This window comes from Anolis sagrei, chromosome X, assembly GCF_037176765.1.
Source record: "Anolis sagrei isolate rAnoSag1 chromosome X, rAnoSag1.mat, whole genome shotgun sequence".
In the NCBI taxonomy this organism is placed as follows: domain Eukaryota; kingdom Metazoa; phylum Chordata; class Lepidosauria; order Squamata; family Dactyloidae; genus Anolis; species Anolis sagrei.
The window spans coordinates 41,602,336-41,629,352 of NC_090034.1; the positions used below are offsets into that span (position 1 = coordinate 41,602,336).

At 44.9% G+C, this 27,017-nt stretch overlaps 3 protein-coding genes across 6 annotated transcripts in view; 2 read left to right on the top strand and 1 right to left on the bottom strand.

Moving 5' to 3' along the window:
* RILPL1 (Rab interacting lysosomal protein like 1) overlaps positions 1–13,505 on the top strand; it is a 28,188-nt gene extending 14,683 nt beyond the window's left edge. For 2 of the 4 annotated variants that reach the window (XM_060785535.2, XM_060785536.2), the window contains exons 3-8: positions 51–169; positions 1,143–1,361; positions 4,236–4,411; positions 5,101–5,193; positions 9,384–9,471; positions 12,059–12,146. In XM_060785535.2, the coding sequence (XP_060641518.2) occupies positions 51–169; positions 1,143–1,361; positions 4,236–4,411; positions 5,101–5,193; positions 9,384–9,471; positions 12,059–12,064 (701 nt within the window). In that variant the 3' untranslated portion in view covers positions 12,065–12,146. Of the gene's footprint in view, positions 1–50; positions 170–1,142; positions 1,362–4,235; positions 4,412–5,100; positions 5,194–9,383; positions 9,472–12,058 lie in introns of all 4 variants that reach the window. The other 2 variants (XM_060785533.2, XM_060785534.2) reach the window with 1 other exon arrangement.
* A 298-nt stretch (positions 13,506–13,803) lies between these two features.
* SNRNP35 (small nuclear ribonucleoprotein U11/U12 subunit 35) lies at positions 13,804–18,649 on the bottom strand. The gene is made up of 2 exons (XM_060785541.2): positions 18,528–18,649; positions 13,804–17,047 (listed from the first exon to the last, which is right to left on the bottom strand). The coding sequence occupies exon 2, from the start codon at positions 17,042–17,044 to the stop codon at positions 16,256–16,258; it is 789 nt and encodes a 262-aa protein (XP_060641524.2). The 5' UTR covers positions 17,045–17,047; positions 18,528–18,649; the 3' UTR covers positions 13,804–16,255.
* Positions 18,650–18,818: 169 nt separating this feature from the next.
* Positions 18,819–26,770, top strand: RILPL2 (Rab interacting lysosomal protein like 2). The gene is made up of 4 exons (XM_060785542.2): positions 18,819–19,342; positions 22,420–22,571; positions 24,009–24,122; positions 26,118–26,770. The coding sequence occupies exons 1-4, from the start codon at positions 18,947–18,949 to the stop codon at positions 26,137–26,139; spliced, it is 684 nt and encodes a 227-aa protein (XP_060641525.2). The 5' UTR covers positions 18,819–18,946; the 3' UTR covers positions 26,140–26,770.
* Positions 26,771–27,017: the final 247 nt, after the last annotated feature.

Sequence of the window (27,017 nt, forward strand, 5' to 3'; positions counted from 1 at the left end):
ATCCATGCTTCCTTATATTGACTCCCTTCCTCTTGTCTTTTTAATAACAGGAATGTCAGAGAGGGAACGGCAAGTGATGAAAAAGCTGAAGGAGGTGGTAGACAAACAACGAGATGAAATCAGAGCAAAGGACCGAGAGCTCGGGCTGAAAAATGAGGATGTAGAAGCTGTAAGTGTTTAGGATTCGAGTTCGTCCTCCTTTGAGGGGCAAAATAGCAATTGATAAAAAGGGTATTTGAAGATTATTCCTTGCGGTGTGGATGCAGGGAATCATTTGGCAAGTAAAAAGAAAACTGACATACAGATGTCTTTTGACATTCCTTACCCAGCAGTTCGTGATCATCTGCTTTTTAAAAAACATAAAATTAGTTCTGTTTCAATAAACTCAGCATTTAATTTAACGGCATCTGAGGAGGACTCAGAGCGGCCTTACAATAGACAACAATTGCCTTATCAAACAAACAAATAATAAAAATAAACATATATATTAAAAGCATAATATTAAAAAGCAATATAAGCATTAAAACCACACAGTCCTTAATAGTAGTCAAGGCTGTTCCAGTCATGATTGCATATATTCCGTCTTCTCTTATTGCATTGCACTACTACCCAAAGGCTTGGTCCCACAGCCATGTCTTCACTTTCTTTCTAAAGGTCAGGAGGGAGGGGGCTGACCTGATTTCACTAGGGAGGGAGTTCCATAGCCACTGAGAAGGCCCTGTCTCTCATCCCTACCAACCGTGCCTGTGAAGGAGGTTGGACCAAGAGCAGGGCCCCCCCAGACAATCTTAATCTCCAAGATGGTTCATAGAGAGAGATGCGTTCAGACAGATAAGCTGGGCCAGAACCATTTAGGGCTTTATAAGCTAAAGCCAGCACTTTGAATTGTGCTTGGTAGCAGACGGGCAGCCAGTGGAGCTGACGTAACAGGGGGGTTGTATGCTTCCCATATGCCGCTCTAATGAGGAATCTGGCTGCTGCCCATTGTACCACTTGAAACTTCCAAACAGTCTTCAAAGGCAACCCCATGTATAGTGCACTGTAGTAGTCTATTCAGGATATAACGAGTGTGGACCACTGTGGCCAAGTCTGGCTTCCTAAGGTAAAATATCTGTCATTTCTTTCCTTCCATCCTCTGGCAGCTCCAGCAGCAGCAAAATAGGTTGATGAAGATCAATCATGACCTGCGCCACCGAATCACGGTTGTGGAGGCTCAAGGGAAAGCCCTCATTGAGCAGAAAGTGGAGTTGGAGGCGTACCTTCAAACCAAGGAGCAGGAGATGGGAGTGCTGCGGGCTGAGCTGGGGAAACTCCGAGAGAAACTGCAGGGGGAGCCTAACCAAAATGGAGAAGAAATCCAGGTTGGCAGAACATCATCATTATCTTATTATTATTTTGTAATTAGATTTTATTTATTTATTTATAATTTAATTATTTGTGTCTTGCTTTCTTGCTCTAAAAAAGAGACCCGAACATTGGTGCCTGTACATTTTTCTAGCCTTCCATTTGATTCTTCGGCATAATTTTGACGGTGAAACAGTGGATTTTAATGTTAAGATAAATGTTTTTAATGTTTATGTATGTGTCAAATCTATTTATATACCGGCATTGAATGTTTGCTATTTGTATGTTGTGCTCCGCCCTGAGTCCCCTTCGGGGTGAGAAGGGCGGAATATAAATGTTTTAAATAAATAAATGACAATTGACATTATGTATATATTAGTGACATTTCTATCCCATGGGCAATGAATGTAAGGCAGTGTACATAGCTGTGCTCCCTCTATTGTAACTTCATAACACGTTTGCAAGGCACGCTAGGCAGAGAAATACAGGTCTGAAATTACCGAATGAATTTCATGGTTCAATGGGACTAGAATCCAGCTCTCCCAAGTCCAGCCTAACACCCCATTGGCAATATTAATTGCATTGATATCCCATCGTCCACCCTGCAAGGACATCAAGGTGGGTTATTTGGATCTTTCTAACACTATCACCTTTCATCCTTGCAATTCCCCTGTGAGGTAGGCTTGATTGGGAATGAGGAGGGAGAAAGATCCAGAGTCACTGATTTAGTTGGCTGCAGCAGCAAAGGATGATCGGAAGCTTTCGTGTCTTGTCTAGCAGGGCTACAAGAAAAGTTGGGAATCACCTGAATTATTTAAAATTATTAGATAGGTGGGTAGATAGATGGAGCCCCTGGTGGCACAGTGGGTTCAACCCTTGTGCTGGTAGGACTGAAGACCCGACAGGTCGCAGGTTCGAATCCGGGGCGAATGTGGATGAGCTCCCTCTGTCAGCTCCAGCTCTCCATGTGGGGACATGAGAGCAGTCTCCCACAAGGATGATAAAACATCAAAACATCCTGGCATCACCTGGGCAACGTCCTTGCAGACAGCCAATTCTCTCACACCAGAAGCAACTTGTGGTTTCTCAAGTTGCTCCTGATACAAAAAAAAAGGTAGATAGATGTCTTTTTCGGGGGAGGGGGAAACAAAGACTTTATATGCAACTTTGGATCTATTTTGAGACTATATTTGACTGCAACTCAGTGAATACTCTGAAATGTGTTCCACATCCCATAGCACTCTTTTTGCCTAAGTTGATATATAAGCTGCTCAAGAGCCTTTCCAGCTATAGAGCAGGCTAGGCGTGCTATAAATAACCAATACATGTTTGCTCTGTCCGTTTCAGCTGTCAAGTAGATAGTTAAGTAGTCAACTGTTTTTAAACCTGGCCATGAATATACTATTGGAAAAAAAGGAGGGTTATATCATGCCGTTCTTAAGGATGCTGAAGGAAGGCATCCTTAAGACATCAAAACTGAGAAATGTTCCGATTTTACAGAATGCTTTGGGCTCCTCTCGCTTTTCTTGGTAAACTGGAGGTGATCTGAGTTCATTTCTTGACTACTTCGGCCCCATCTACACTGCCATATAATCCAGTTTCTGATCTCAGATGATCTGCTTTGAACAAGATTAAGTGGCAGTGTAGACTCATATCATCCTGTTCAAAGGAGATAATCTGAATTCAGAAGCTGGATTATATGGTAGTGTAGATCCAGCCTCAGCCAGTGGGGAAGAGATAATTCCTGTGAATAGTGCTTAACACAGCCTTTTCTGGGCCCAAACATTTGTCTGTCTAGATCCCCTTCTTGGTTTCTTTCTTTTGCTGTTTCGTAGCTGAGGTTTGGGCCAGTGCCTATGCCTTTCTTGCTGCAGTCACCAATGCAGTGATATTCAACAGGATTTTTTTTCTGTTTTTGGTTTTAAGATTTAAAATTCACCTTACTCTTGAAACTCAAGATAGCTTATGTTGGGTGTGTATATACACACACACACCTTTTAATGCTAATGTAATGTAGAGCCGAACCAAAGTGCCAACTCAGGCTTGCGCCGTGGTTGGCGCAATGGTGCTGCTGAATCTGTTGGCCTGAAGGTTGGCAGTTCAAAGCCACAGGTTGGGGTGAGCTCCTGCTGTTAGCCCTAGCTTCTGCCAGTCTAGTAGTTTGAAAACATGCAAATATGAGTACAGTGTTCCCTCCCTTATTGCTGGTGTTATGTTCCAGGACCACCCGCGAAAAGTGAAAATCTGCGAAGTAGGGATGCTATATATGTATATCGCGTTCCAAGGGTGAGGCAGAAGCGAGGAGAGATTTAAAGGCACTGTGCACTTTTTGTTTTGCTAACTATCTGCTATGCTTTGCAATTTCTCTTGATTGGCTGCCTCTCTCCTGGGGGGGAGGGTTAAACTTCCTTCCACACTCCATTGTTGCCAGGAGGTGGGATTAGAATGCCGCTCTGGGCAACGGCAACCATTCACCAACTGGGAGGCAAAAACTCGTGAAACAGTGAGTCTGTGAAAAGTGAACCGCAAAGTAGAAAGGGAACACTTTAGATCAATAGGTACGGCTTTGACGGGAAGGTAATAAAGGCGCCCCTGTAGCCATGCCAGCAACACAACCAGATAGGTGTCTATGGGCAACAGGCTTCTCGGCTTGGAAATGGCACTTCCCTATGGCTAGAGTGAGCACTGCTGCCCGAAGCTGGAGATGAAAGGGGAGGCCTTTACCTTTGTTATGTGTATTTGTATGTCATTGTTATTTACTGTATTAAAGGCATTGAATGTTTGCCTATCTGTGTATGTTGTAATTTGTTCTGAGTTCCCTTGGGGAGATAGAGTGGAATATAAATAAAGCATTATTATTATTATTGTTATTATTATCCTTGGTCCTCCAGGTGGAAGAACCAAATAATGACGACTATATTTTGGAATCGGAGAAGCTGGCCATGGACTTGAAAGATCCCAACCGGCCCAGGTTTACGTTGCAAGAGCTGCGGGATGTCTTGCACGAGAGAAATGAACTGAAATCAAAAGTATTTTTGCTGCAAGAGGAGCTTCTGTATTATAAGAGGTGTGCTGTTTTGTTCAACTTCTGTTTGTTGGCATTCTGGGCAGAGTTCAGCAGACACAATAAGGTGGTTCAGCACAATTCCACAATTTAAGTGGTTTGAATTTGCTGCCTAGTTTGAATAAGAGTTGTTTTTGAACTTGTTTTTCGCAGTATTGTTTTCATTTATTTCATACTTTGTTTGGGGTTCTGCACTGGGAGAAAGGCAAGATATACATGCGTAAATACGTACATACATCTGTGCTTTTTTAAGGAAAGTGAATGTGCTTACAGCTCCAAAGGCTGTCCTCTACGCCACAGTTGTCAAATATAGAAAGCAGTGCTTCTTTCATGTTTTGGGCAGAGAGAAGCCTTTTCCATCACCTATGCCTGGATTTGTCTTTTTAAAAAATCTGGAAATGTCAAGACTTGGACCTGGGAAGGAACTTCTGCTTGCAAAGCACTGAGCTGGCAAGATTTTCCAAAGAACCAAAACTCTGTTTTGTTCCGCTGTATTTCATGCCCTTGCTTTTTCACATTTCTATTTTGGAAGTTCCCACGTGTTCAGAGAATCCTCAAGCAAACTTTCAGATTCTTATCCTATCCTGGACTTACCTGTCCTATACTGATATTGCCCAGAACAGGTGAGAGAAAGTTATCTCCATGTGAGGGAATTTGGACTGAAACTTATGTGTGGCCTCTGTTTTTTAAAGCGATGAAGCCGACGAGGACACGAGATCTCCCCAGCCGACGACCATCATGAATTCCAAACCAACCATCCAGCAAGAATCTGGAATCAAACGGCTGTAAGTTATCTCTTTTTTTCCCCCTTGGGATGCCTTTGATGTTGGGGAATTTGCTGGACTTTTGCATGCCAAAGCTTTTTAAAGGAGGTGATAAATAATGGTGCTCTTCATCTTCATATGTAACAAAGCTTTCCTCTTTTTTATACTGGCTTTGATTCATTCTGCCACATTTTAAAAATACATTCCTCCCATTTTGTCATCAGCTACGAACTTCCATTTGTTGTCTCACAACACTGTTTTGTGAGGGCCAGCTAACATCTCCCAACAAAGGATTCCCTCAGGCAGGAACAGGCAGGCTTTGAAGTTGCACGGCTATTCAATGCTAATCAAGCGGGCCAATGGCAACATTCCCACTTGTCTCCAACAGACTAGAGTTCTTTCTCCCACCCTTGTCATTCCACAGATATATAAGCCCCACTTGACTAGTTTCCAAAAGATCTCACAACCTCTGAGGATGCCTGCCATAGATGTGGGCAAAACGTCAGGAGAGGATGCTTCTGGAACATGGCCAGACAGCCCAGAAAACTCACAGTAACCCAGTGATTCTGGACATGAAAGCCTTTAACAACATATCTCCTAAATAAGTTCCCAATTTCATATGTGGGTAATTGTATTGGGAAATCAAGTGATATTCCTCTCCCTCCACTCCTGTCTTGAATTCTAAAATGGCACAATTTTCATGTTCCTATAGCACTATGTTACAAAATTTGGGAAAAAAATGTGCTCCTGGTTTGAAAGTGTTATTCCTGTTTAATTGTGCAGCACTTACTTTGAAAGTAGTTGTTCTACTCCAGAAACGTTGTTTTTGTGGCTGCCACAAACTAGGTTGAATTGGTTGAGACTCGATGAGATACCTATTGAAAAACTATAGCCAAATGTGCTGCAGGATGTCCCTCCCGCAAAGACAAAGTATTGGCAGTTTAATAAACCTTACTTTACTTTATTTATTTTGTTTTTATGATAGAACCAACTAGGAAATGACATATAACCCAGGAACAAAAATTGTCTTATAGTGTAATCAAGCCTAAGATTCTGTAACTGGAACAGACATATACTATTTCCTTGTTTACCCCTCCTGTACTTTCACATTTATTGGATCTCATGTTGTGCAACATCGGCCCTAGAACCATGTGTCCAGAGCGTGCAGATCATTCCCTCCTGTTCAATAGGAAAACAGAGAAAAAATGCTAAATAGTAAGTTCTAGTGCCAGAGGGCACATGCCTTTAGATGGCTCCCAAGCTGCCCTGAGCATTTCCAAAACTGGTCCTGGAAAGAATAGGTACGGTTCTTGTACACGTTCCAAATAAAATTTATGTAAAGGTACCTTGTCTGTACACTACATTTTGACTATAGATTCCCGTGATCTTCTGTTTCCTCTGATGTGCCTGTTTCTTGAGACTGTAGTGATAGCACCAGGGGAAAACCTGCAAAATCAAGAGCATCTCAGAGCACAGGAAATCAGAAAAAGTATTCATGCTATATCTTTGTCTCGAACTCAGAAAGCGGTCCTTATTTTAGGATTTTGTTATCATAGAATCCTAGAGTCAGAAGAGACCCCAAAGACCATCCAATCCACCCCCCCCCCCCGACAGATGGCCATCCAGCCTCTGTTGAAAAGCCTCCAAGGAAGGAGCCTCCACCAGACTCCAAGGCAGTGAGTTCCACTGTTGAACAGCTCTTCTTATGTTCAGGAAGTTCTTCCTAATGTTCAGGTGGAATCTCCTTCCCTGTCATTTGAACCCATGGCTCCGAGTCAGTCAGCAACAGCAGTGATTCTCTAATGGAGGGGACAACAAGCAATTTGTCTACTGTCCGTGCCTCTCTTCACACTGTTCTCTATATGAGACTGGCATGGTACAGTGACGGCATTGCTGAATCGGAGGTGGCTTGAAAGTGGGAGGGAAATTAAGAAACATTAACGTTTGAGCAGGATTTGTTTGTTTGCTTTTTTGTTTTTAAAAAGGCCAGTGCTCCTCTGTGTCGTTTTATACAGTGAGCAGAAAGCAGCCTTTTGTTTGGAAGGCTGTCTCGCTCATTTGTTGCTGGCCTTAAAAAGGAGAGAGACAAAAGCCCGTGTGTGCGTCGTGGGATGAGTGATGCAACTGGCCGGCTGCAGAGCTGTGGAAGCCAGGGGAGAATAATAATAACTGTGTGTGCTGTTTTCCACGCTAATAATAGCAGCTCCCAGCAGTAACTTGGTCGGGAATGTCTCGGAGCTGTGTTTAGCTCAGGAGCGGGGGGGGGGGGGGGTGCTTGGGTGATCTTTGTTGTGTCCTGAATTAGCACCAGGAGATCTGTAACAAGGTGGTGCAGTGATCAGTGTGGCAGCCACAAAACCAATAGGAAGAAAAGACAATCGGTACTCTGCAAAAAAAATCTCCACAAACACCCAGAGATAAACAGTTCTCCAAGTACTTAGCCTGAGGATGATGGTCCTCCCAGTCTGGTGCCTTAGCGGTGGGTCCGTAGGTAGCTGTGGAGCCTTATTCTTGATCTGCTTGTTCTCCCGCAGTCAGGACATCAGTCTCCAGGTGGAAGGTGGTCCCAGTCAGGGTTGGCTTGATGGGCCTTCCATTTGGCACATTTCTCCCTTTCGCCCTCCATTTGTGCCTCTTCAAATTCAGTAGCACTGCTGGTCACCGCTGACCAGTTAGAGCACTCAAGGGCCAGGGCTTCCCAGTTCTACGTGTCCATGCCACAGTTTTAAGCCCATCTTTAAATATCTTTTCCTGTCCACCAACATTGCATTTCCTATTCTTGAGTTGGTAGTATAGTAACTGCTTTGGGAGACAGTGATAGGGCATTCGGACAATATGGCCAGTCCAGCGGAGTTGATGGTATAGGAGCATCACTTCAGTGCTGGTGATCTTTGCTTCTTCCAGCACACTGACGCTTGTTCACCTGTCTTCCCAAGAAGTTTGCAGGATATTTTGGAGACAACACTGATGGAATCGTTCCAGGAGTTGAGTGTGATGTCTGTAGACAGTCCACGTTTTGCAGGCATATGGGAGGGTTGGGAGGACAATAGCTTTATAAACAAGCACCTTGGTATCCCTACGGATGTCCTGATCCTCAATCACTCTGTGCTTCATTCGGAAAAATGCTGCACTTGCAGAGCTCAGGCGGTGTTGTATTTCGGTGTCAATGTTGACTTTTGTGGAGAGGTGGCTGGCCAAGTACATATGATAAAATCACTTGCTCCTTGGGACCTTGGATGGATAGTTATTTGTTATAATGACAAACGTTAGTTTTGGTGTGGGAATACATTGGATTCACACGTAAAGTGATTAATGAAATGGTTTTGTTTTGATATTTCAAATTGTTTTAAAATTGGGCTGCTGAATATGTCAATCTGGGGCGGCATTCAACTTATTCTTATATTTGTTTGTCATACAATCATGAGCTGAAAAGGATAGGTGGACACAGAGGGGAGCACTGCTCGGATAGCTGACAGCTATACATCTGTCAGTCCTATTCAAAAGCAATTCAGTGGCACAGATTCGAATTTTGTTTTTTAAAGCAGAGGAAGGAGCATTGACTTTCAAGAAGATCGACTTACTTTGGCACAGGCTTTTTAAAAAGATTTTTCCCAGAACCCTTATAATGTTTTTGTAAACTATACAGAGGGTTCTGTAAGTGCCTTTGAAAGGTGAATCACTGCTCCCGGAGGCTTCAGGGAGAGGCAGTGTGATCTCTGGAGAGCCTGGAGGTGGATCCACAAAAACAACTTGGGAGGCCAGCTGCCCACCCCAGAGCTGTGCTTTGCCCACACCTGCCCTAGAATCTGTTATGGGGTCAATGTGTTTCAGACGTGCAATTCAAGAGTACCCTTCAGAAGGAAAATTCACTCATGAAAGAGTTATGGTAGGGAAAAGGTGGCTGCCATGCTTGGTGAACTTTTCTCACCAATTCTTGTTTCCACAACAAGCCAATTTTTCAAAATCCATTTCTCGCAGGGACAGAAAGTGTGGTGACGCTTATACGGGGGGGGGGGGGGGGTAAAAAACACTTCTTAAATTCAAAGAAAGATGGTATTCTTGTGTGAAATACTCCATACTTAACTCCCATATTTTTTATTTGTTTGACTTTTCCGACTTCCTTCCTTGCCCTTCCCTATATCTGAATACCTTCCATGTCTGACTGAAGTCTCCTATCTTTTGTGTCTGTGTGTCTGTACTTTCCCAACCAGGATCTTTACAGCTATAATGCCCATGGTAGCTGCCGGACTGATCCCCGATGATCCCACATTGCAGCCAATAAGAAGACTTATGTCCCTTGTAGGAAATGTTCATTTTGCACTGGGTGACGGTGGAGTTTGGGGTCCCCAATTTTGCGCATGACACGCTGCTTTTCCTTACTTTAACCCTGGTTGTATTCTCATTGGCTGACTTGTGGGATCACAAACATTTTTTGAAAAAAGAAATAAAATGTGGCCAATCAGAATGCTCCCATGCTGCATGCTGTGCCCACTTAAATTCCAAGACGTCCATGTTCTGTTGCACTTTTGTCTTCATTTGGTACTCCTCTGAGCCACTAACTTAGGCTTTTATAAGCAAATATTTCGTCATAGAAGAATAGAGTTGGAACAGATCACATGGGCCATCCAGTCCAGCCCAATTCTGCCACGCAGGAAAAGCACAAACAAAGCATCCCTGACAGATGGCCATCCAGCCTCTGTTTAAAAGCCTCCAAAGAAGGACATTCCAGTGGACTCCAATGTAGAGAGTTCCCCTGCTGAACAGCTCTCAATTTGGTCAGTTGATTCCAGTGACATTTAGCCCATTCCTTCTGCCTTTTTTGACCTCATCTTAGTCCACAATTCCTCATCTCAGGCTCAATTGTCTATTGTGCTATATTCTACAAGTTAGCCCAATTGAAACACACTAGCTTTTGCACAGTGAACAAGAGTTAAAATGTGTATTAACATGACATAATGTTAGGACTGCTCTGCCGGTTACAGAGGGCTGTGTGTATATGTGCTTTTCAGACCAAGACGAGCCTATTGGTGGCTTCTGCTATATATAAGCATATTAATCACTGATGCAGTGTAACCCTGCTTTTTGAGTGCCTGCCTACTGACAAATTGCAAAGGTGTTTTTTTTTTTTGAAATCACATTATTTAATCTGCATCAGGTTACATTTTTCACGTACTGACAAAGCCTCAAATGTTGGCATAGCATTATATGTCAGTTCATGATTAGGTTTAAGTTGATCTCAAACGCTGAAAGAAAAGCAAGGAAGCACTAATCTGAAACAGTTAAAATGTGTATAAAACCATTCTGTCTTGGAATTAAATGCAATGTCTTAGAGCTAGGTAGATTCCACCATAGAGCATCACCTGACGCAGGTGATCACAGGGAAGGAAACAATTCCCATTCTTTCTGGATGGCACAACTTGGGGGGAGGGGATGACTAGATACCATGCCTGTACCTGTATCTGAATTCAGAGGCTCTTTTACCTGTGGTGATCTCAGAGTAGATAACTGGGTGCTTTGCTATGCCAATGTTGTTGGAAATAGCAGCCTTCTACAAGCCTCCTATGCTAGTTATTTGTTATGTATATAATTGTGATTGCTTACTATATTGTGTGTATATTTTGACATGCAGTCTTACCTTAACTCTATGTTGTTTGAGGTTGTGGGAGGGACTGCAACAGACTGTATGCAACAGACAAGAGAACTTACTGTTGAAACTCTCAACCAGTAAGAAATGTACCTGTATGCTGAATATGGGAGAGCAGATGTTTTTGGGCAACTGAAACAACACTTTTGAAGATCTGCTATATATGTTGTGCATTGGCATTTCTTTGTTCCTAACAGTTCAGAGAGATAACCAGGCATATCAGTCTAACAACTGAGAAACCTAATTTGCCTTGCATAGATGCTAGCAGATATTTACCACTAAAGAAGAGATTAATTCAAATGAGTTTTAGCTCTTCTCAGGAAGATCACACTTTACAAAAGGGTAATGATTATTCCAAATAGTGTGAATGCCAATTAATCTCCAAAAGGGTCATGCTTCCAAAAGCCTGTGGAGATTTCTGGTTTCCCAAAAGGTTGTGGTCTCTAAAAGGTCATGCCTTCCCAAAACATTTAAACTCCAAAAACCTATAAAGAAAATTACTGGGGCTATTAAATTTATGGGGTCTTAATCAAACAAGCCCATTTACTCAGTCTGTACTTCATCTGTGTGTTTTAACTATGTTGTTCCCTGCCTTGAGCCTTGAGGAGAGGCAGGTGACAAATATATCATATTATTATTATTCCCACAATCCACATTACCAGTGGGAAACAGAGGCTGAGGAAAATGCAGCTTGCACAAAGCTATTAATTGACTGGGCATTTGAATCTTAACTTCTGAGTTTGACAGAGAGTCAGTAAGAGCTTTCTGGTGGTCGGAATGATCTCTGTGCTTCTCAAAATTGCAGTTTTGGGCCAAGACAGAATTCGACTTGCGGTTTTTTTTCTGTGGTGTTCATAGCAGGTCATGTCAAAGCTGCCCTTTCTTTGATGCAGTCAGCACCAATAATTATAATAGCAGTATGAATTGCCCTTCATGGGTGCTCACCTTTAGTGTAGTAGTAGTAGAAGTTGTTGTTGTTATTATCCATAGAAATAGAAAGCAATTTCTTACAAGACAACTAGTGAGAACATAACAGCCGTAGCCTTCTCGGAGTTCACATTGCTGGTTGCCAAATAAGCGAGTCTAGCCTGAAACAGTCTGATTTTGTCTGCCCTCTTAGCATTTGGTCATGCATTTTCTTGGCGTGTTGCTCAAAACAGTCAGCTCTCCATGCTCTAAACTTCGAAGTCTTAATCTGTATGGTATCTCATCCCATTTTTCCATTTTTTTTCCTTTTGTAAGGTTTAGTTTCTTCTCCCGCGACAAGAAGCGGATGCCAGCCACGCAGAGAAATGCCTCCTTCCAGGGCTCCTTTGGCGAATGGGCTGACTCCAACAAAGATGACGTCTACACCGAACAAGGCCTGGAGGCCCTGCAACACCTGTGACTTGAGAGCTAGTGGTGGTGATGGCCCATTGAAACATGGAAGGACTTGTGTCGCAGACTGTACCCCCCCCCCCCCCCACACCCCATTCCTTTGCCTTATTCCGTTGGCTACGGGGCTTCATATGAACCGATTGGCCACAACGGAGTCCTTAATGTTTCCTTCGGGTGACTGCGCTCTGAAAACTAGATCCCAGTCTCTCTAGCAATGGCTTTGTCTCCTCTGCTGTAGTCACTTTGCTAGATTATTTGCCATGAGTTTGGACCGCTGTGTTAACATCACTTAACAAAAGTTTCCTTTAACCAAAAAGAAAAGACAGATGCCATTGCAGAAGAGTTCTCCTCCTGTCCGGTTGCTCCCCTTGGACGCTGCTTGCCCAGTTTGTTGGAGAAGGACTTTTCTGGATGATGATGATCCTCCCTTCCTTCTCCCAATGACTCTTGAGAGAGTCTTAACTCCTTAACACTTGTTTGCCAGAGGAGCCCACGCTGGAAATGGGGCGGACTGGAACGGGATCACCCCCCAGATGGGTCAGGACTGTGTTTTTTATTTTATTTTATTTTTGGTTTGTTATTTATAGTGCCTACAAACATGATTGACAAGGCAACAGTGCCTCGCATTTTTCTCTGGATTCTGTGATTATATTAACAAACACTAAACGGCTGAAATCCATGCTAACCTTTTAAAAATTAACTCTTTCCCAGCCCAGCATTTTCCCTTTTTTTACAGAGAGAGTGATCTCTTTGGCGCTTTTGGAACGCAAAGCTTTTCAGATTTTGGCCGTTATAGTTGGTTTGGATCTTCTCTGGATCCCAGCCAGCCTCTCAAGGGGTGCCCCATTGGGCCTCTATAGCCTTGGGGAAAGCCAGCTTGTTCCTGAGAGGGCTTTGGTGCATAGTTCATCTCCCTTTAGTATTTTCTCAGGGCAGTTGGCAGTATCCTCATTTGGCGTTTTTTCAGCTCCTCACTAACACTACTGTTTTCTGGAAAGGCTTCTGTACAATTTGGCAAGGGCAAAGAATGCCGCTTTACGTTGGAAGAGAGCGGGCACTGCCTGCTGGTCACCCAAAGTGTGGAAGAGCTCCTTTCTTGGACTACAACTCCCAGAGTGCTCCAGCCAGCATGGCCACTGGTTTGTCATTGGCGATACCTTTGAGAGCTGCCTGTTCCCATTGACGGGAAGAAGCACAACTTGCAACAGCGATTCCCATCGTCCTACCATTTTCCAGAGTTGGTACAACCCCTCCTCTTTGAAGTGACCCCTTTTGCTGTCTTATTTTGCCATTAAAGGAAAACTGCCCTTTCTTTTTGCAGAGTTTTCTTGGGCTTTTCTGCCTCGGGTGCCAAATTCTTGTGGCCCATTTTGGGCAGTGTGCACCTTAAGCTGGGTACAAAGGGCCACTTCCAACATGTCCTGAGTTAGCCCTACTTGATCAAGCAGACCTGCAACTGCGCTGCTGTTTTTTACTTTTTGTGCTGGCTGGAAAAAAAAAAAAACTACCATTTGTTTTCAAGGTTCTCTTGGGAGGAGAGCCTGATGTTGCAGGACAGGGCAGCCTGAACCAAAACCCTGTAAAAAAATGCAAACAGCAGGCGCAAAAAGTTGTTTGTCGGTGGCCAACTTTATTCTCTTTTGGTCAACCTCAGTATCAGGGGTTCTCCTGCTTAGGGTGTGATGCATCTTGTGTTGCTGTATCCCGTCTTGAAGGGACGGACTTCTGTTAAAAGGAATTAAACGCTAGGAGCGTTTGGCTTTGAACACTTGATGCCACTCACTTTAGATAGTCCGAAGCTGTAAGGATATGTGTTTGGATGGGTGGTAAGGCAGATTGCGATCTTTCATTAAAGAAAAAGCTTGTTTTCCCTGACCTCTTGTCATCTGCCATGCAGCCTCGACTCCAACCGCCTTTATGAGGACTAATGAAAATATCACAAAGTTGTCTAGAACAGTGGCTTTAAACCTTTCCCCTGTCAGTGTTTTTGAGATTCAACTCCTTGAAACCCTGACTGTTAGCTATGGGTTTCTGGGGGTCGGAAGTCCAAAACATCCAGCAGACTAGAGCCAAACAACTATTCTAGAACTCTTCTAGGTTTCACATTAAAATATGGGTGGGAAGACATTGTGTCAAAGCATTAAAGCGCCATTTTAATGCAGGAGGGGCAATGTGCAGCCCTCTAGACATTGGACTTCACACCCCAGTAGCTCTAGCTAGGATAGCCAATGGTGAATGTGGATGGAAGTTGCAGTTCATCAAGCTCTAGAGCGCAACAAGAGACACAGCATAAGAGATGCCATAAGTGAAATGGAATAGGAGGGACAAGTGGCTTTGGAAGAAAAGATAACCCCTGTTCACCACCTATAGTGAAAATATTGTGTGATGACCGAAGCCTATGTGGGGGTTGAACCTTTGCATTGGATAGAAGGCACATATTTTATTGGTTTGCTCAAACCAATTAGGTCTGCATTTCTGTGCTTGGCCCACAAAGAGCTCCTCCTCTTCTACAGCTGGCGTCAAAACTTAGGTAAAACCTGGTCCGCACACTAGTAAATTTTCTTTTAGGCCAGTCATTTTTGTATAGTGATTCCCTAGGCTGCTCTCATATCTAAAACCGCCTTCGTTCAACTTGGGTGTTCCCAATGTGAGCTAGAATGCCACTAGAACTCATCCTCAGGACACAGGAGGTACTGCAGAGCCCTTTCCCCCTTGAATAATCAAGAGGACTAGAAACATGCTTTTAGAAACTGGTGGCCGATTCTCAGGAACCTAAATTCCTCCTCCTAGCTGCTAAATTCTGCATTGACATTGCTGGAGCCCAAAGGCATGGATACAGGAGTGTGAATAATGAGTAGCTGTGTTTCAATCGACACTTTTTTTTGGGGGGGGGGGGCATTTTTTACATCCCAACTCAAACACAGACCTCTTTCCTCGATCACTGCGGTCCCCAAAAATCGTTTATGCTCTAGCAACAGTTCCCATAAAGTAGTTGTCGAGTAAGGTTGGCCATACTAGAAAAGGGAATGGACACCATGGTTGGGATATGCAAACAGTGAATGTGTGTCTTTATTCAAGATTCAGGGTGTTGCAAGGTAAAAAGGCAATAAACAGGGTTTAAAGGGGATGGGTGGGTGGGGAGGCGGTGTCAATTGCAGATCTTTTTAATATTCCAAATAAACTATTTCTGAATTAATGTTTGTGTGTGTGGTTTTTGCACAACCTATGGAAAAGTGTTTGGTTTGGCCAAACATTTGTCTTAATTCATCCACAGTAAAACATAAAATTCAGGATGGTCTCACATCTCAGACATCTCCCGAATCTCCTTTTTTCTATGCTGTCTCCTCTTCATGGACTGAATGATGTCAGGATCACCGTATCAGCCTGGGACTGGCTACTTTGGTTCTCTGCCATAAAGAAGGGAAGTGGGGGAAGGGAGGCTGAGTACAGTTGGGGAAGGTAGTGTAGATAAGACATGTGTTTTGTGAGGGAAATCGAAACTGCAGTTAACAGACTGTGGGCACAATGTTTGGCCACTAGGGGGCGGATGGGAGTTGGGGCTGATATATAGAGGAGGTTTGAGTGGGAAAACTTCAGAACTGTCTTTTAGGATTGTGGAAAGAAGGAATAAACCACTTGGCTCCAGCATTTGATTTGTTGTGAGCTTGATTTTAACTCCAAGATCTTCCAGAGTCTGACAAATAAGCTCTCTAGGTTTCAGCTCATTTAGGGACTTTCTCTTCTTTTACCCAACCTAGAATCATCCCTTTTCTCCTTTTTCCCTTTCTATGGAAGAAGATATTCCCTCCATTTGGATTCCACTAATATATTGTTGACATCAGAATTGGGGGGGGGGGTGACTTTATGGATGGCAGCTCTCCAAATTGCACTGCAGAGTCACTGATGATGCTGATTGGAGAGTCTTGGGAACTGCAGTCAAGAAAGATCTCTTGCAGCCAAACAGTTACTATGATGTTTTGCAACACTGGTCACATTCAGGAAAAAGCTTGACACATATACACAATGAGAGAGACAACTGTCCTTCCGCCATGTCATGTCCTATCAGTACTCCTCTTCATCCCGGGCTTTCTTCAAGCTGCGGTCTCGACTTCGGTCTTTTCTCTCTCGGTCCCTTCCCTCCCTCCCTCGGTTCCTTTCCTCCCGCCCGTGCCGTTCCCGGTCCCTCTCTCCCCAGCACTGCGCCCGGTCCCGTTCTGCTCTCCGCTGTTCTCTGTTCCTTTCATGATCACGGTCCCTTGTCTTCACGTCCCTTGTCCCGTCTCTGGACCACACTCGATCTCTTCTTTCCATCGGTCCCTCTCCATAAAAATCGCTTTTCATTGCAGGCAAATTGATGGGCTTCCGGAAAGGCCGGTCCCGGCCTCCAAACCGCAGCTGCCCCGATTCCTTTTTGCCCCCAAAGCCGCCCCCAAGCCGCCGAGGGATCCATCCTTTCAGCGTCCTCTCCAGCTCAAAGTCCACAAATACCTCCCGCTGGTCGATAACCAGCCTGTTGGTGTCTCGGTGGGCTTTGATAAGCGCCCGCTCCTCTTTGTACTCGATGAAGGCATAGCCCTTGGAAAAGCCAGTGACCAGGTCTCGCACCAGGCGGATCTTCCGGATGTCTCCGTATCGGGAAAAGACCTCCTTCAGTTTGTCCTCGGTGGTCTGCAAGTTGAGCCTGGCGACAAACAGGGTGAGATGGGGGTCTCCCGAAACACCTTTGTTGGGGACGTAGCGGGCCAGCATGGCCCTCCAAACGGCACGGTCATGGGGTTCCTCGTCGGTGCCATCGATGCTTCCTGCTTTGAGGGGATCGTACTCTTTGGCAATGGGGGCCCACTCATTCATTCTCTGGAAGGGAAAAAGACAGCACCCCAAAGCTTTAGTATCCCCTTTTTTCACAGGACTCTGCCCCAGGACATCTGGGGTGTTGCATGATTCCCACTGCTGGGAAAGTAAATCCCAGGTTCAATGTCCCGAGTTTGCAGATGATGGCAAAAAAGAGATGAGTGTTTTTCCAGAACAAGCCTAGCAGCGTTATGGGCAAATTTTGCTGCTTTTTCTATAAGAGTAGGATGCAGTTTTATTAATCTGAGGAAGCCTTCATGGCAGGGATTTAACTATAGGGGAGGGGAATGAGATCTTTGCCCCCAAATAAGAGCAGTTTCCCCTGATATTTAGTTCATTCACAAATTCTAGTATTGCACAGAGCGATATTTCAATGGCTCTCACAACCACCATGTCAGACTACACAGAAAAGCCATTGAAATACACAAGCATGTGGGCAAGCATGTGGACAATTTCAACAGAAAGGAAACCATGAAAATGAACAAAATCTGTCTACCAGTATTAAAAAAACTCTAAATTACAACAGCACAACAACAGAGAGGAAACAAACAAGGACATCTAATCACCTCTCAACAAAAGTTTGCTCCAGGCTCTGTCAGGCCATTATATGCTAATCAAGGTGGCAAGTTGAAACATTCACACCTAGCTCCAGCAGACAAGAGTCCTTTGTCCCACCCTGGTCATTCCACAGATACATAAACACTTTTTCCTAGTTCCAACAGACCTCACTACCTCTGAGGATGCTTGCCATAGATGCAGGCGAAACGTCAGGAGAGAATGCCTCCAGACCATGGCCATATAGCCTGAAAAACCTACAACAACCCAGTGATTCCGGTCATGAAAGCCTTCGACAATACATGATGATTAAATGCACAGGTACAAGATGACAGGCCTGAAGACAGGCCATGCGAAAGGGATTCTGGAGTCATAGGCTGGCTCTACACTGCCCTACATATATCCCAGGATCCAATCCCAGATTATTATCGGCTTCTCCCAGATTATCCTGCAGTGTAGACCAGACTTGGGCCAACTTGGGCCCTCCCTCCAGGTGTTTTGGACTTCAACTCCCACAATTCCTAACAGCCTCAGGCCCTTTCCTTTTCCCCCACAGCCGCTTAAGTGTTGAAGTCCAAAACACCCGGAGGGAGGGCCCAAGTTTGTCCATGCCTAGTGTAGACTCATATAATCCAGTTCAAAGCAGATAATCTGGGATCGGATCCTGGGATATAGGGCGATGAATGTAGATTCAGCCTTAGTGAGCAACAAGCTGAACATGAGCCAACAGTGTGATGCAGCAGCTCAAAAAGCCAATGCGATTCTTGGCTGCATCTACAGCAGTGTCCAGCGCAAGGGAAGCATCTCCCTCCCATTCCCCGAAGGCTAGGACCTAGATGTCCTCTCTCCCTCCCAAAAAAACTCCTTCCTAGCCTCTGCATCGGCATGTTCCCCATGGAGTCTGCAAAGGAAGAACCCCGACACTCACCCGACACTTTAGGAACGCCCTATGAAGGCATGCAGGAGGGAGAGGGAGCTGTTTCTTGTCCGCAGCCGCCGATTCGCCACAAACAGCAAGACCACTCCGCTTCCAGGATGAGACTGGAGAAGAAGGGCTCTTTTTATTTCTTCGGGGCCGAGCACATTTTTGATGGCAGCTGGGGTTGCTTTCTGGCGAATCTGCCGAAGTCCCAAAAGCAAGAGAGGGGTTTGTTTTGGAAACGTCCGCCGGGCGCCTCCTGGCGGCGGGGTGCCCAGGTCCCGTGAACGAAGGCCCGCCTCCGGTGCCATGGTTACCCAAACCCCACCTCCTCGAAGCTGGGCTGCGGCTTTCTGATTGGCTCCTTAGTTGGCCGGAGTGGAGAGGAAAGTTTGCAAGGCGGAAGTGGGGCTGAGATCGGGTTTGGCATGGAGGCGGATCGGAGGCAGGATCAGGGTCAGGATCAGGAGGAGGAGGAGGAGGAAGAAGCAGAAGAAGAAGGAGGAGGAGGCAGCCTGAGCGGGCTGGGCGCGGATCCGGAGCGGGCCTTGGCCAAGAGCGCCTTCCAGCTGACGGCCGAGGATGTCTACGACCTGGCCTATGTCTTGGGGCGGGAGCTGCACCAGCTGAGCACCGAGCCCCGCGCCCAAGTGCCCGCCCGGGTGGCCCAGCTCCAGTTCAAGGTGGTCGGCGTGCTGGAGATGCTGGAGTCGCTGGTGGAGGAGAACAACCTGGCCCTGGAGGCCCTCCGCCTCGAGAGGGACAGCCTCCGAAGGCAGCTGGAGGAGAGCCGCGCCCACCAGCAGGCCCACGACCCCAGCCAGGTGGGACAGTCCGGAAAGGACCTTGGGGAGCTGGCTGGCGGGCTGGCTGGCTGGCTGGCTGGCTGGCTGGCCATCTCTCGGGGGTGCTTTGATTGTGTCTTCCTCCCCAAAGGAAGGGGGTTGGACTAGATAGCATTGATTATTCTTTGTTTGTATTGTCGAAGGATAGAGTTCTTTCTCCCACCCTGGACATTATTCCACAGATATGTTGTTGTTGTTCATTCGTTCAGTCGTCTCCGACCCTTCATGACCTCATGGACCAGCCCACGCCAGAGCTCCCTGTCGGCCGTCACCACCCCCAGCTCCTTCAAGGTCAGTCCAGTCACTTCAAGGATGCCATCCATCCATCTTGCCCTTGGTCGGCCCCTCTTCCTTTTGCCTTCCACTTTCCCCAGCATAATTGTCTTCTCTAGGCTTTGCTGTCTCCTCATGATGTGGCCAAAGTACTTCAACTTTGTCTCTAGTATCCTTCCCTCCAATGAGCAGTTGGGCTTTATTTCCTGGAGGATGGACTGGTTGGATCTTCTCGCAGTCCAAGGCACTCTCAGAACTTTCCTCCAACACCACAGCTCAAAAGCATCTATCTTCCTTCGCTCAGCCTTCCCTAAGGTCCAGCTCTCACATCCGTAGGTTACTACAGGGAATACCATGGCTTTGACTAGGCGGATCTTCGTTGCCAGTCTGATGTCTCTACTCTTTACTATTTTATCGAGGTTAGTCATTGCTCTCCTCCCAAGAAGTAATCGCCTTCTGATTTCCTGGCCACAGTCTGCATCTGCAGTAATCTTTGCGCCTAGAAATACAAACTCTGTCACGGCCTCCACATCTTCTCCCTCTATTTCCCAGTTGTCAATCATTCTTGTTGCCATAATCTTGGTTTTTTTGATGTTTAGCTGCAACCCAGCTTTTGCGCTTTCTTCTTTCACCTTGATTAGAAGGCTCCTCAGCTCCTCCTCACTTTCGGCCATCAGAGTGGTGTCATCTGCATATCTGAGGTTGTTAATGTTTCTTCCAGCAATTTTCACCCCAGCTTTGCATTCATCAAGCCCCGCACATCGCATGATGTGTTCTGCATACAAGTTAAAAAGGTTGGGTGAGAGGATGCAGCCTTGCCGTACGCCTTTCCCAATCTTGAACCAGTCACATGGTCCACAGATATATAAACCCATTTTTCTTAGTTCCAGCAGACCTCACAACTTCTGAGGATGCCTACCATAGATGCAGGTGAAACGTCAGGAGAGAATGCTTCTAGAACATGGCCATATAGCCCGAAAAACCTACAACAAACCAGCTATTCTTTGTTTATTTATTGATTTCTTGCATATATATATTTTTTGCCCTGCTCTATCTCAATCCCGAAGGGGACTCCACATTGGCAATAATAATAATAATAACAATAATAATAAACTTTGTTGATATCCCGCCCCATCTCCTCGAAGGACTTGGGACGGTGTACAACATCAAGAAATACAACGAATGATACATGCAAAGTGAAATAAGGCAGAGAATGACAGAACAAGTCAAGAGAAAACAAAATCACACCAAAGAGACAAATTAAACAATAAGTAGGATGAAACACTAGTTAAAACACAGTGGTTCCTATCAATTAAATAAAAGCCAAAATACCCGAGTCAAAGTCCATCCATAAAACAAAGATGTTGTCCACATAAAGAGGATATTAACTAATTATTGTCACTTGCTTACTTACTTACTTAGGCAATCTCTTGTTGTCCGAGTAAGATTGTCCAAGTGTGGTGTCCTGGCAGTGGGTACGTAGGTGACTGTGGAGCCCTATTCTTGACCCGCGTGTTCTCCTGCAGTGAGGACATTGGTTTCCAGGTGAAAGGTGGTCCCGATTAGGGTTGGCTTGATGTGCCTTTCTCTTGGCACCTTTCTCCCTTTCACCCTCCACTCAAGCCTCTTCAAATTCCACAGCACTGCAAGTCACAGCTGACCCCCAGTTAGAGCACTCAAAGACCAGGGCTTCCCAGTTCTCTGTGTCTATGCTACAGTTTTTAAGGTTGGCTTTGAACCCATCTTTAAATCCATTTTCCTGTCCACCAACATGCCAATTTCCATTCTTGACTTTGGAGTAGAGTAACTGCTTTGGGAGACGGTGATCAGGCAGGCATTTGGACAACGTGGTCGGTCCAGCGGAGTTGATGGCATAGGAGCATTGCTTCAATGCTGGTTGTCTTTGCTTCTTCCAGCAGGGAGTACTTTGATTGTGTCTCCCTGCTTGTCAGAAGGGGGTCAGACTGGATAGCATTTGAGGTGGTCTCTCATCTGGCTCTAAGACCTCTTCCATACAGCTGGATAAAATCTACATTGAACTGGATTATATGGCAGTGTGGACTCAGATAATCCAGTTTAAAGCAGATATTTTGGATTATCTGCCTTGATATTCTGGGTTATATGGCTGTGTGGAAGGGCCCTAGGATTTGCCAGTTCTATGACAGAAAACACTATGTGACACGATGTTTGTTCCTGGGTTACAAATGTCATTTTGTAATTGGTTCTATCATTAAAAAACATGGAGAAAGTTTATTATTAAACTGCCAAAACTTGGTGTTTGCGGTACACCCTGCAGCACATTTTGCTCTTGTTTTTCAATCAGCATCTCATTGAATCTCAACCACATTCCACCTCATTTGTGGCAGCCACCAAAACAAAGTTTCTGGAGCAGAACAACAGGAAATAACACTTTCAAAACAGAAACAGAACCAATTTCAAGTGTTGGTACACAGTGGAATGTCTCGTTGTCCTGGTGATACCACGCTCCCTTGGGCATGGCACCATTGGGAGGGTGGCTGTGGTGGCATCATGGGTGGGCACCGGTGTCTCTTCCCAGAAAGGCTGACTCACGCCTTCCCCCAAGAGCCTCTTTTCTCTTTCGGAGAAAAGAGAAGTGCTCCTTTGCTCCTGTGTTTGGTGCTACAGAGGCTCGCTTCTGTTCAGTTGAGGGTTTGGGATGCTAGGCCTCCATGTCTTCCATCCCTATTTGAAGAGTTTTTCGGGTGCCTCTGTGCTGGAGAGCGTCTGCTCCTGATGGTCACCACTTGCTTCCACTCTTGCAGGTGAACCTTGGGCCTGACAAGATGGTCATCGACCTCACAGACACCAATCGGCCCCGCTTCACCCTTCAGGAGCTGCGGGAGGTGCTCCAGGAGCGCAACCAGCTGAAGGCCCAGCTGCTGGTGGCGCAGGAAGAGCTCCAGTGCTACAAGAGGTGAGCAGCCGGCACTTCTTGGGAATGTTCTCGGGGCAGATGGGAAGCTCTGGCTTCGCACACAAGCCCCTCGCATGCACTGGACAGATCAGGAGGTGCGTCCTGTGGCTCCAATTAAACTCTGGATGAACCAAGGATTGAGGGTTTCCACAGTGCTCTCCATTGATATTGCTTAGCAATTGGATACGAACGGCGGAATAGCCCTGCCTGTCCTTATGAAAGAGAGGCCGTGCATTCCACTCAGTGATTGTTCCGCCTCATCAAGGGATACAATTCTGGATATTGTGTCTATGCTATGGTTTTCCTTGTGGAGAGAAAAAACAGGATCTAAATAAAGATTGATGATGATGGTGATGATGATAATGCGCAGAGATGCAACAGAACATGTTGCCCCTGCCAGCGTGGCACATTCAGATTGCTGGCTGGGTTATTGATCTCAAAACTAGGCAGTGGTAGACTGTTCCTGTACATGAAGGCTCTGATTTGCTTGACCTATAAACCTCTTTTCATCCTTTTTATTATTTTTTCAATGTGCAAAAGTGCTGCCATTTCAGAGCTGTCAATGCTTTTATTTTCATCTTGTGAAAAAAGCTCTTGGTGTCCCCACAAAAGTCATGGCACGCAATGTGGCGAATGGATTACACTATGTAACTATCATTTTGTGTTGCTGGGTTATGAATGTCATTTCTTAATTGGTTCTGTAATAAAAACAATAATGAAAGTTTATTAAACTGTCAAAATTTTGTTTTTGTGGGACATTGCGCAGCCCATTTTGTGATAGCTTTTCAATGAATATTAATTTATTAATATTTATTTGTGGTATTTGTATGTCGCCCTCAGTTCTGAAGGGGACTCAGGGTGGTTCATATATCTCATCGAGTCTGAACCAATTTGACAAAACTTGTGGCAGCCACAAAAATGAGTACAGTAGAGTCTTGCTTATCCAACCTTCACTCATCCAATGTTGTTTTATCCAATGCAGTCTGCCTCCCCCTGGAATCCACAGCTGTTTCAATACATTGCAATGTTTTGGTGCTACATTCGTAAATACAGTAATTACCGCATAATGTTACTGTGTATTGAACTTTTTCCATTGATTTGTTGTAAAATATGATGTTTTGGTGCTTAATTTGTAAAATCACAATGTAATTTGATATTTAATAGGCTTTTCTTTAATCCCTCCTTGTTCAACTTTTTCACTTATCCAACGTTCTGCCAGCCTATTTATGTTGGATAAGCAAGACTCTACTGTAGTTGTTATTCTGGAGGATAACAAATACTTTCAAAGTAAGGACCACACGATTAAACACTTTCAAACCAGGATTGGATTTTTTTTTAAATGTGTCATAGTGTTATAGGATTGTTAGGGATGCAGTGCTGTGCAGAGCTTTGACTTTTTCAAGAAGTGATGTCTCTGGTCTCCTTTTACGTCCCCAGTGGCTTCATCTCACAGAAGCAGGACTGGGTTGAGCCGACACAGAAAGGCCTGGCGGTCGGCACAGCTTCTGGGCCCAGCAAAGGAAGGGAAGAGAAAGCCACCATCAGGCGCCTGTGAGTACTATGGCCGCTTCTTCTTTGGTAGGCGGTTTGAAAAAACAAGAATGGAAAAGAAAATAGAAAGGCATTCTAACCTCCAGTTGGAGAACCTTTTATGAAGACTGGCTAAACCACTGGTTCTCAACCTGTGGGTCCCCAGGTATTTTGGCCTACAGCTCCCAGAAATCCCAACCAGTTTACCAGCTGTTAGGAGTTTTGGGAGTTGAAGGCCGAAACATCTGGGGATCCACAGGTTGAGAACCACTGAGCTAAACCATCAAACCGTTTCAGATCATAGAATCATTGAGTCGGACAAGACTTCATGGGCCATCCAGTCCAACCCCCTGGCAGGAAGCAGGAAAATCGCATTCAAAGTGCTCTGAACAGATGGTCATCCAGCCTCTGTTTCAAAGCTTCCAAAGAAGGAGCCTCCACCACAATCCAAGGAAGAGAGTTCCACTGCTGAACAGCTCTCAAAGTCAGAAAGTTCTTCCTAATGTTCAGGTGGAATCTCCTTTCCTTCCTGTAGTTTGAAGCTATTGTTCCACATCACAGTCTCCAGGGCAGCAGAAAACAAGCTTGCTCCCTACTCCCTATGACTTCCCCTCACATATTTATACATGGCCCATCATGTTTAGCCTTTTCTTCTGAAGGCTAAACATGCCCAGCTCTTTAAGTCACTCCTCATAGGGCTTGTTTTTCAGACCCTTGATCATTTTAGTCACCCTCCTCTGGACACTTTCCAACTTGTCAACATCTTCCTTCAATTGTGGTGCCCAGAACACAGTGTGATTACAGGTGTGGTCTGACCAAGGCAGAATAGAGGAGTAGCATGACTTCCCTGGATCTAGACACTAGACTCCTATTCATGCAGGCCAAAATCCCATTGGCTTTTTTTTTGCAGCCACATGACTCTGTTTGCTCATGTTCACCTTCCTTTCCATGAGGACTCAAAGATCTTTTTCACATGTATTGTCATCGAGCCAGGCATCATCCCCCATTCTGTATCTTTGCATTTCATTTATTGAAATGCCATCTTAAGCCAAAATGACCTGAAGGATAATTTTCCCATTCTGATAGTTTCTGGAGCAGTGAATCGCCTTTGTAATGGACCATCACTTCTGGTTCCCTGCAATAGTAGCAATGCAGTTCAAATAAGTCAGGGTCGCTGATTGAGAAATTACCTGTTTTTAGTGTTTGATGTTCTACTCCAACTTGGGCTTGACCAAGATATGGTTGCTTTCTTTGGATGCAATTATTGGGTGGATTCCATTATTTACCAAAAGAGAATTTTTCACAAACTGGAATCTAGTGATTTCAGGTAGTGTTGGCAAGTGCTCTGCATGGATTTGAGCAATTCCCCTTCCCAGATAGAGATATAAATGATATTGATATTGTTATTATTGCAAATGTTGATGTACATGTATTTTATGTATTTTATGGCACTATTACGTGCTGTTCTGTAAGCTGCTCAGAGTCCCTTTCGGGAGATGATGGCGGAATATAAATCAAGTAGCAGCAGCAGCGGCAGTAGTAGTAGTAGTAGTTGTTATTATTATTATTATTATTATTATTATTAGTGAGGATCAAACCTGAGCTCTTCCAACCATGCCTTTTTCAGTCCGCTTTCCTGGTTCAAACCAGGATGATGGGATCTGGAAGGCCAACTCCTCGGGGAGGGTACTTGAGGAAAACTCTTTGGCACCACAAAGCATGTGCTCTACATTGCTGATTTTGGGAGTTGTGTTCCCCAAAGTAACTTTCCCAAGATCTCTTTCGCCAAATGAATTGGACATTGACTTTGAAGACAACACCTCCTACATATAACAACTATTGATGACATCGTATTAGAAGCAGTTCCCCCTTTTGCATGTTGAGCACCTCTCCTAAGATGCTTAAAAGCACTATCTGAAAACCAAGTGCTAAAGGTGAATTTCCCTGATTACCTTTGGTTTCTGTGATGGGATTTCAGCCCTGCTGAGTTGCCTTTCTGCTCTTGTGTGTCTATAGGTTCAATTTTAAAAGGCCGTGAGGAGGTTTCTCCCATTTGCTCTTCAGAGACTCAGGCTGCAGAGGAGACCAAGCAGCAATACCTGGATGCCGAGAACTGCAATTTTCAGACGTTTGTCTGGCTTGTCGTCTGCAGCCCCTGGAAGCGCCAGGATCTCGTTTAAAAGTTATATGTCAAGTTAGCAGCTTTTCTACTTTTGATCTTCTTATTGGCATAAACCAGCGCTGGGGAATTAGTAGCCTTACACATCGGTTGGACTACAAGCCCCATCATCTCTCACTCTTGCCTTAAGGGGGCTGGGAATGCCGTAGAGTCTTGAGGAACTAAAGAGGAAAATAGTGCTATTTGTGGATAGTGCAAAGTGACGGTGCTTGTGGGTTTTGGGCGGGGGGGATTGAACAAGCATATACTCACTTGGGGACCAATATTGAATAATTTTGTCATTTTTTAATGGAAGGGGTTGGGGAGCTTTTGAAACCCCAAAAGTGAGGTTTGGAGAGCTACACCGCTGCTGAAATTGAGCTCGGTAGCTTCCCAGTGTAAAGAACAGCACTACCTCTCTCTCATCTCTGCTATGTTACAAACATCCTACTGGAAATGCTTCTGTGTTTATTAAGAGGCAAAATAAATTTCTTACACTTTGTTCTTAGAATCATGTTGTTTGTAAGGACTGCAATATTCACTGGAAGTGTTCTTTCAAAGGGGGGAGTTCTTCAGTGGAGCAACAAATCCCAAAATCCCCCAAAGGGCTGGCACAGTGATAATTTCCATACTTTCCCTACGTGTCTGTGCTGTGAATGCGCACTAATGGTACTCTCTCTGCGCATGCGCAGTCTCATCCGGAATCTTCAGTTAAAATTTAAAAGAAAAAGCGGTTGGCCCCGCGTACACTCCCCAAG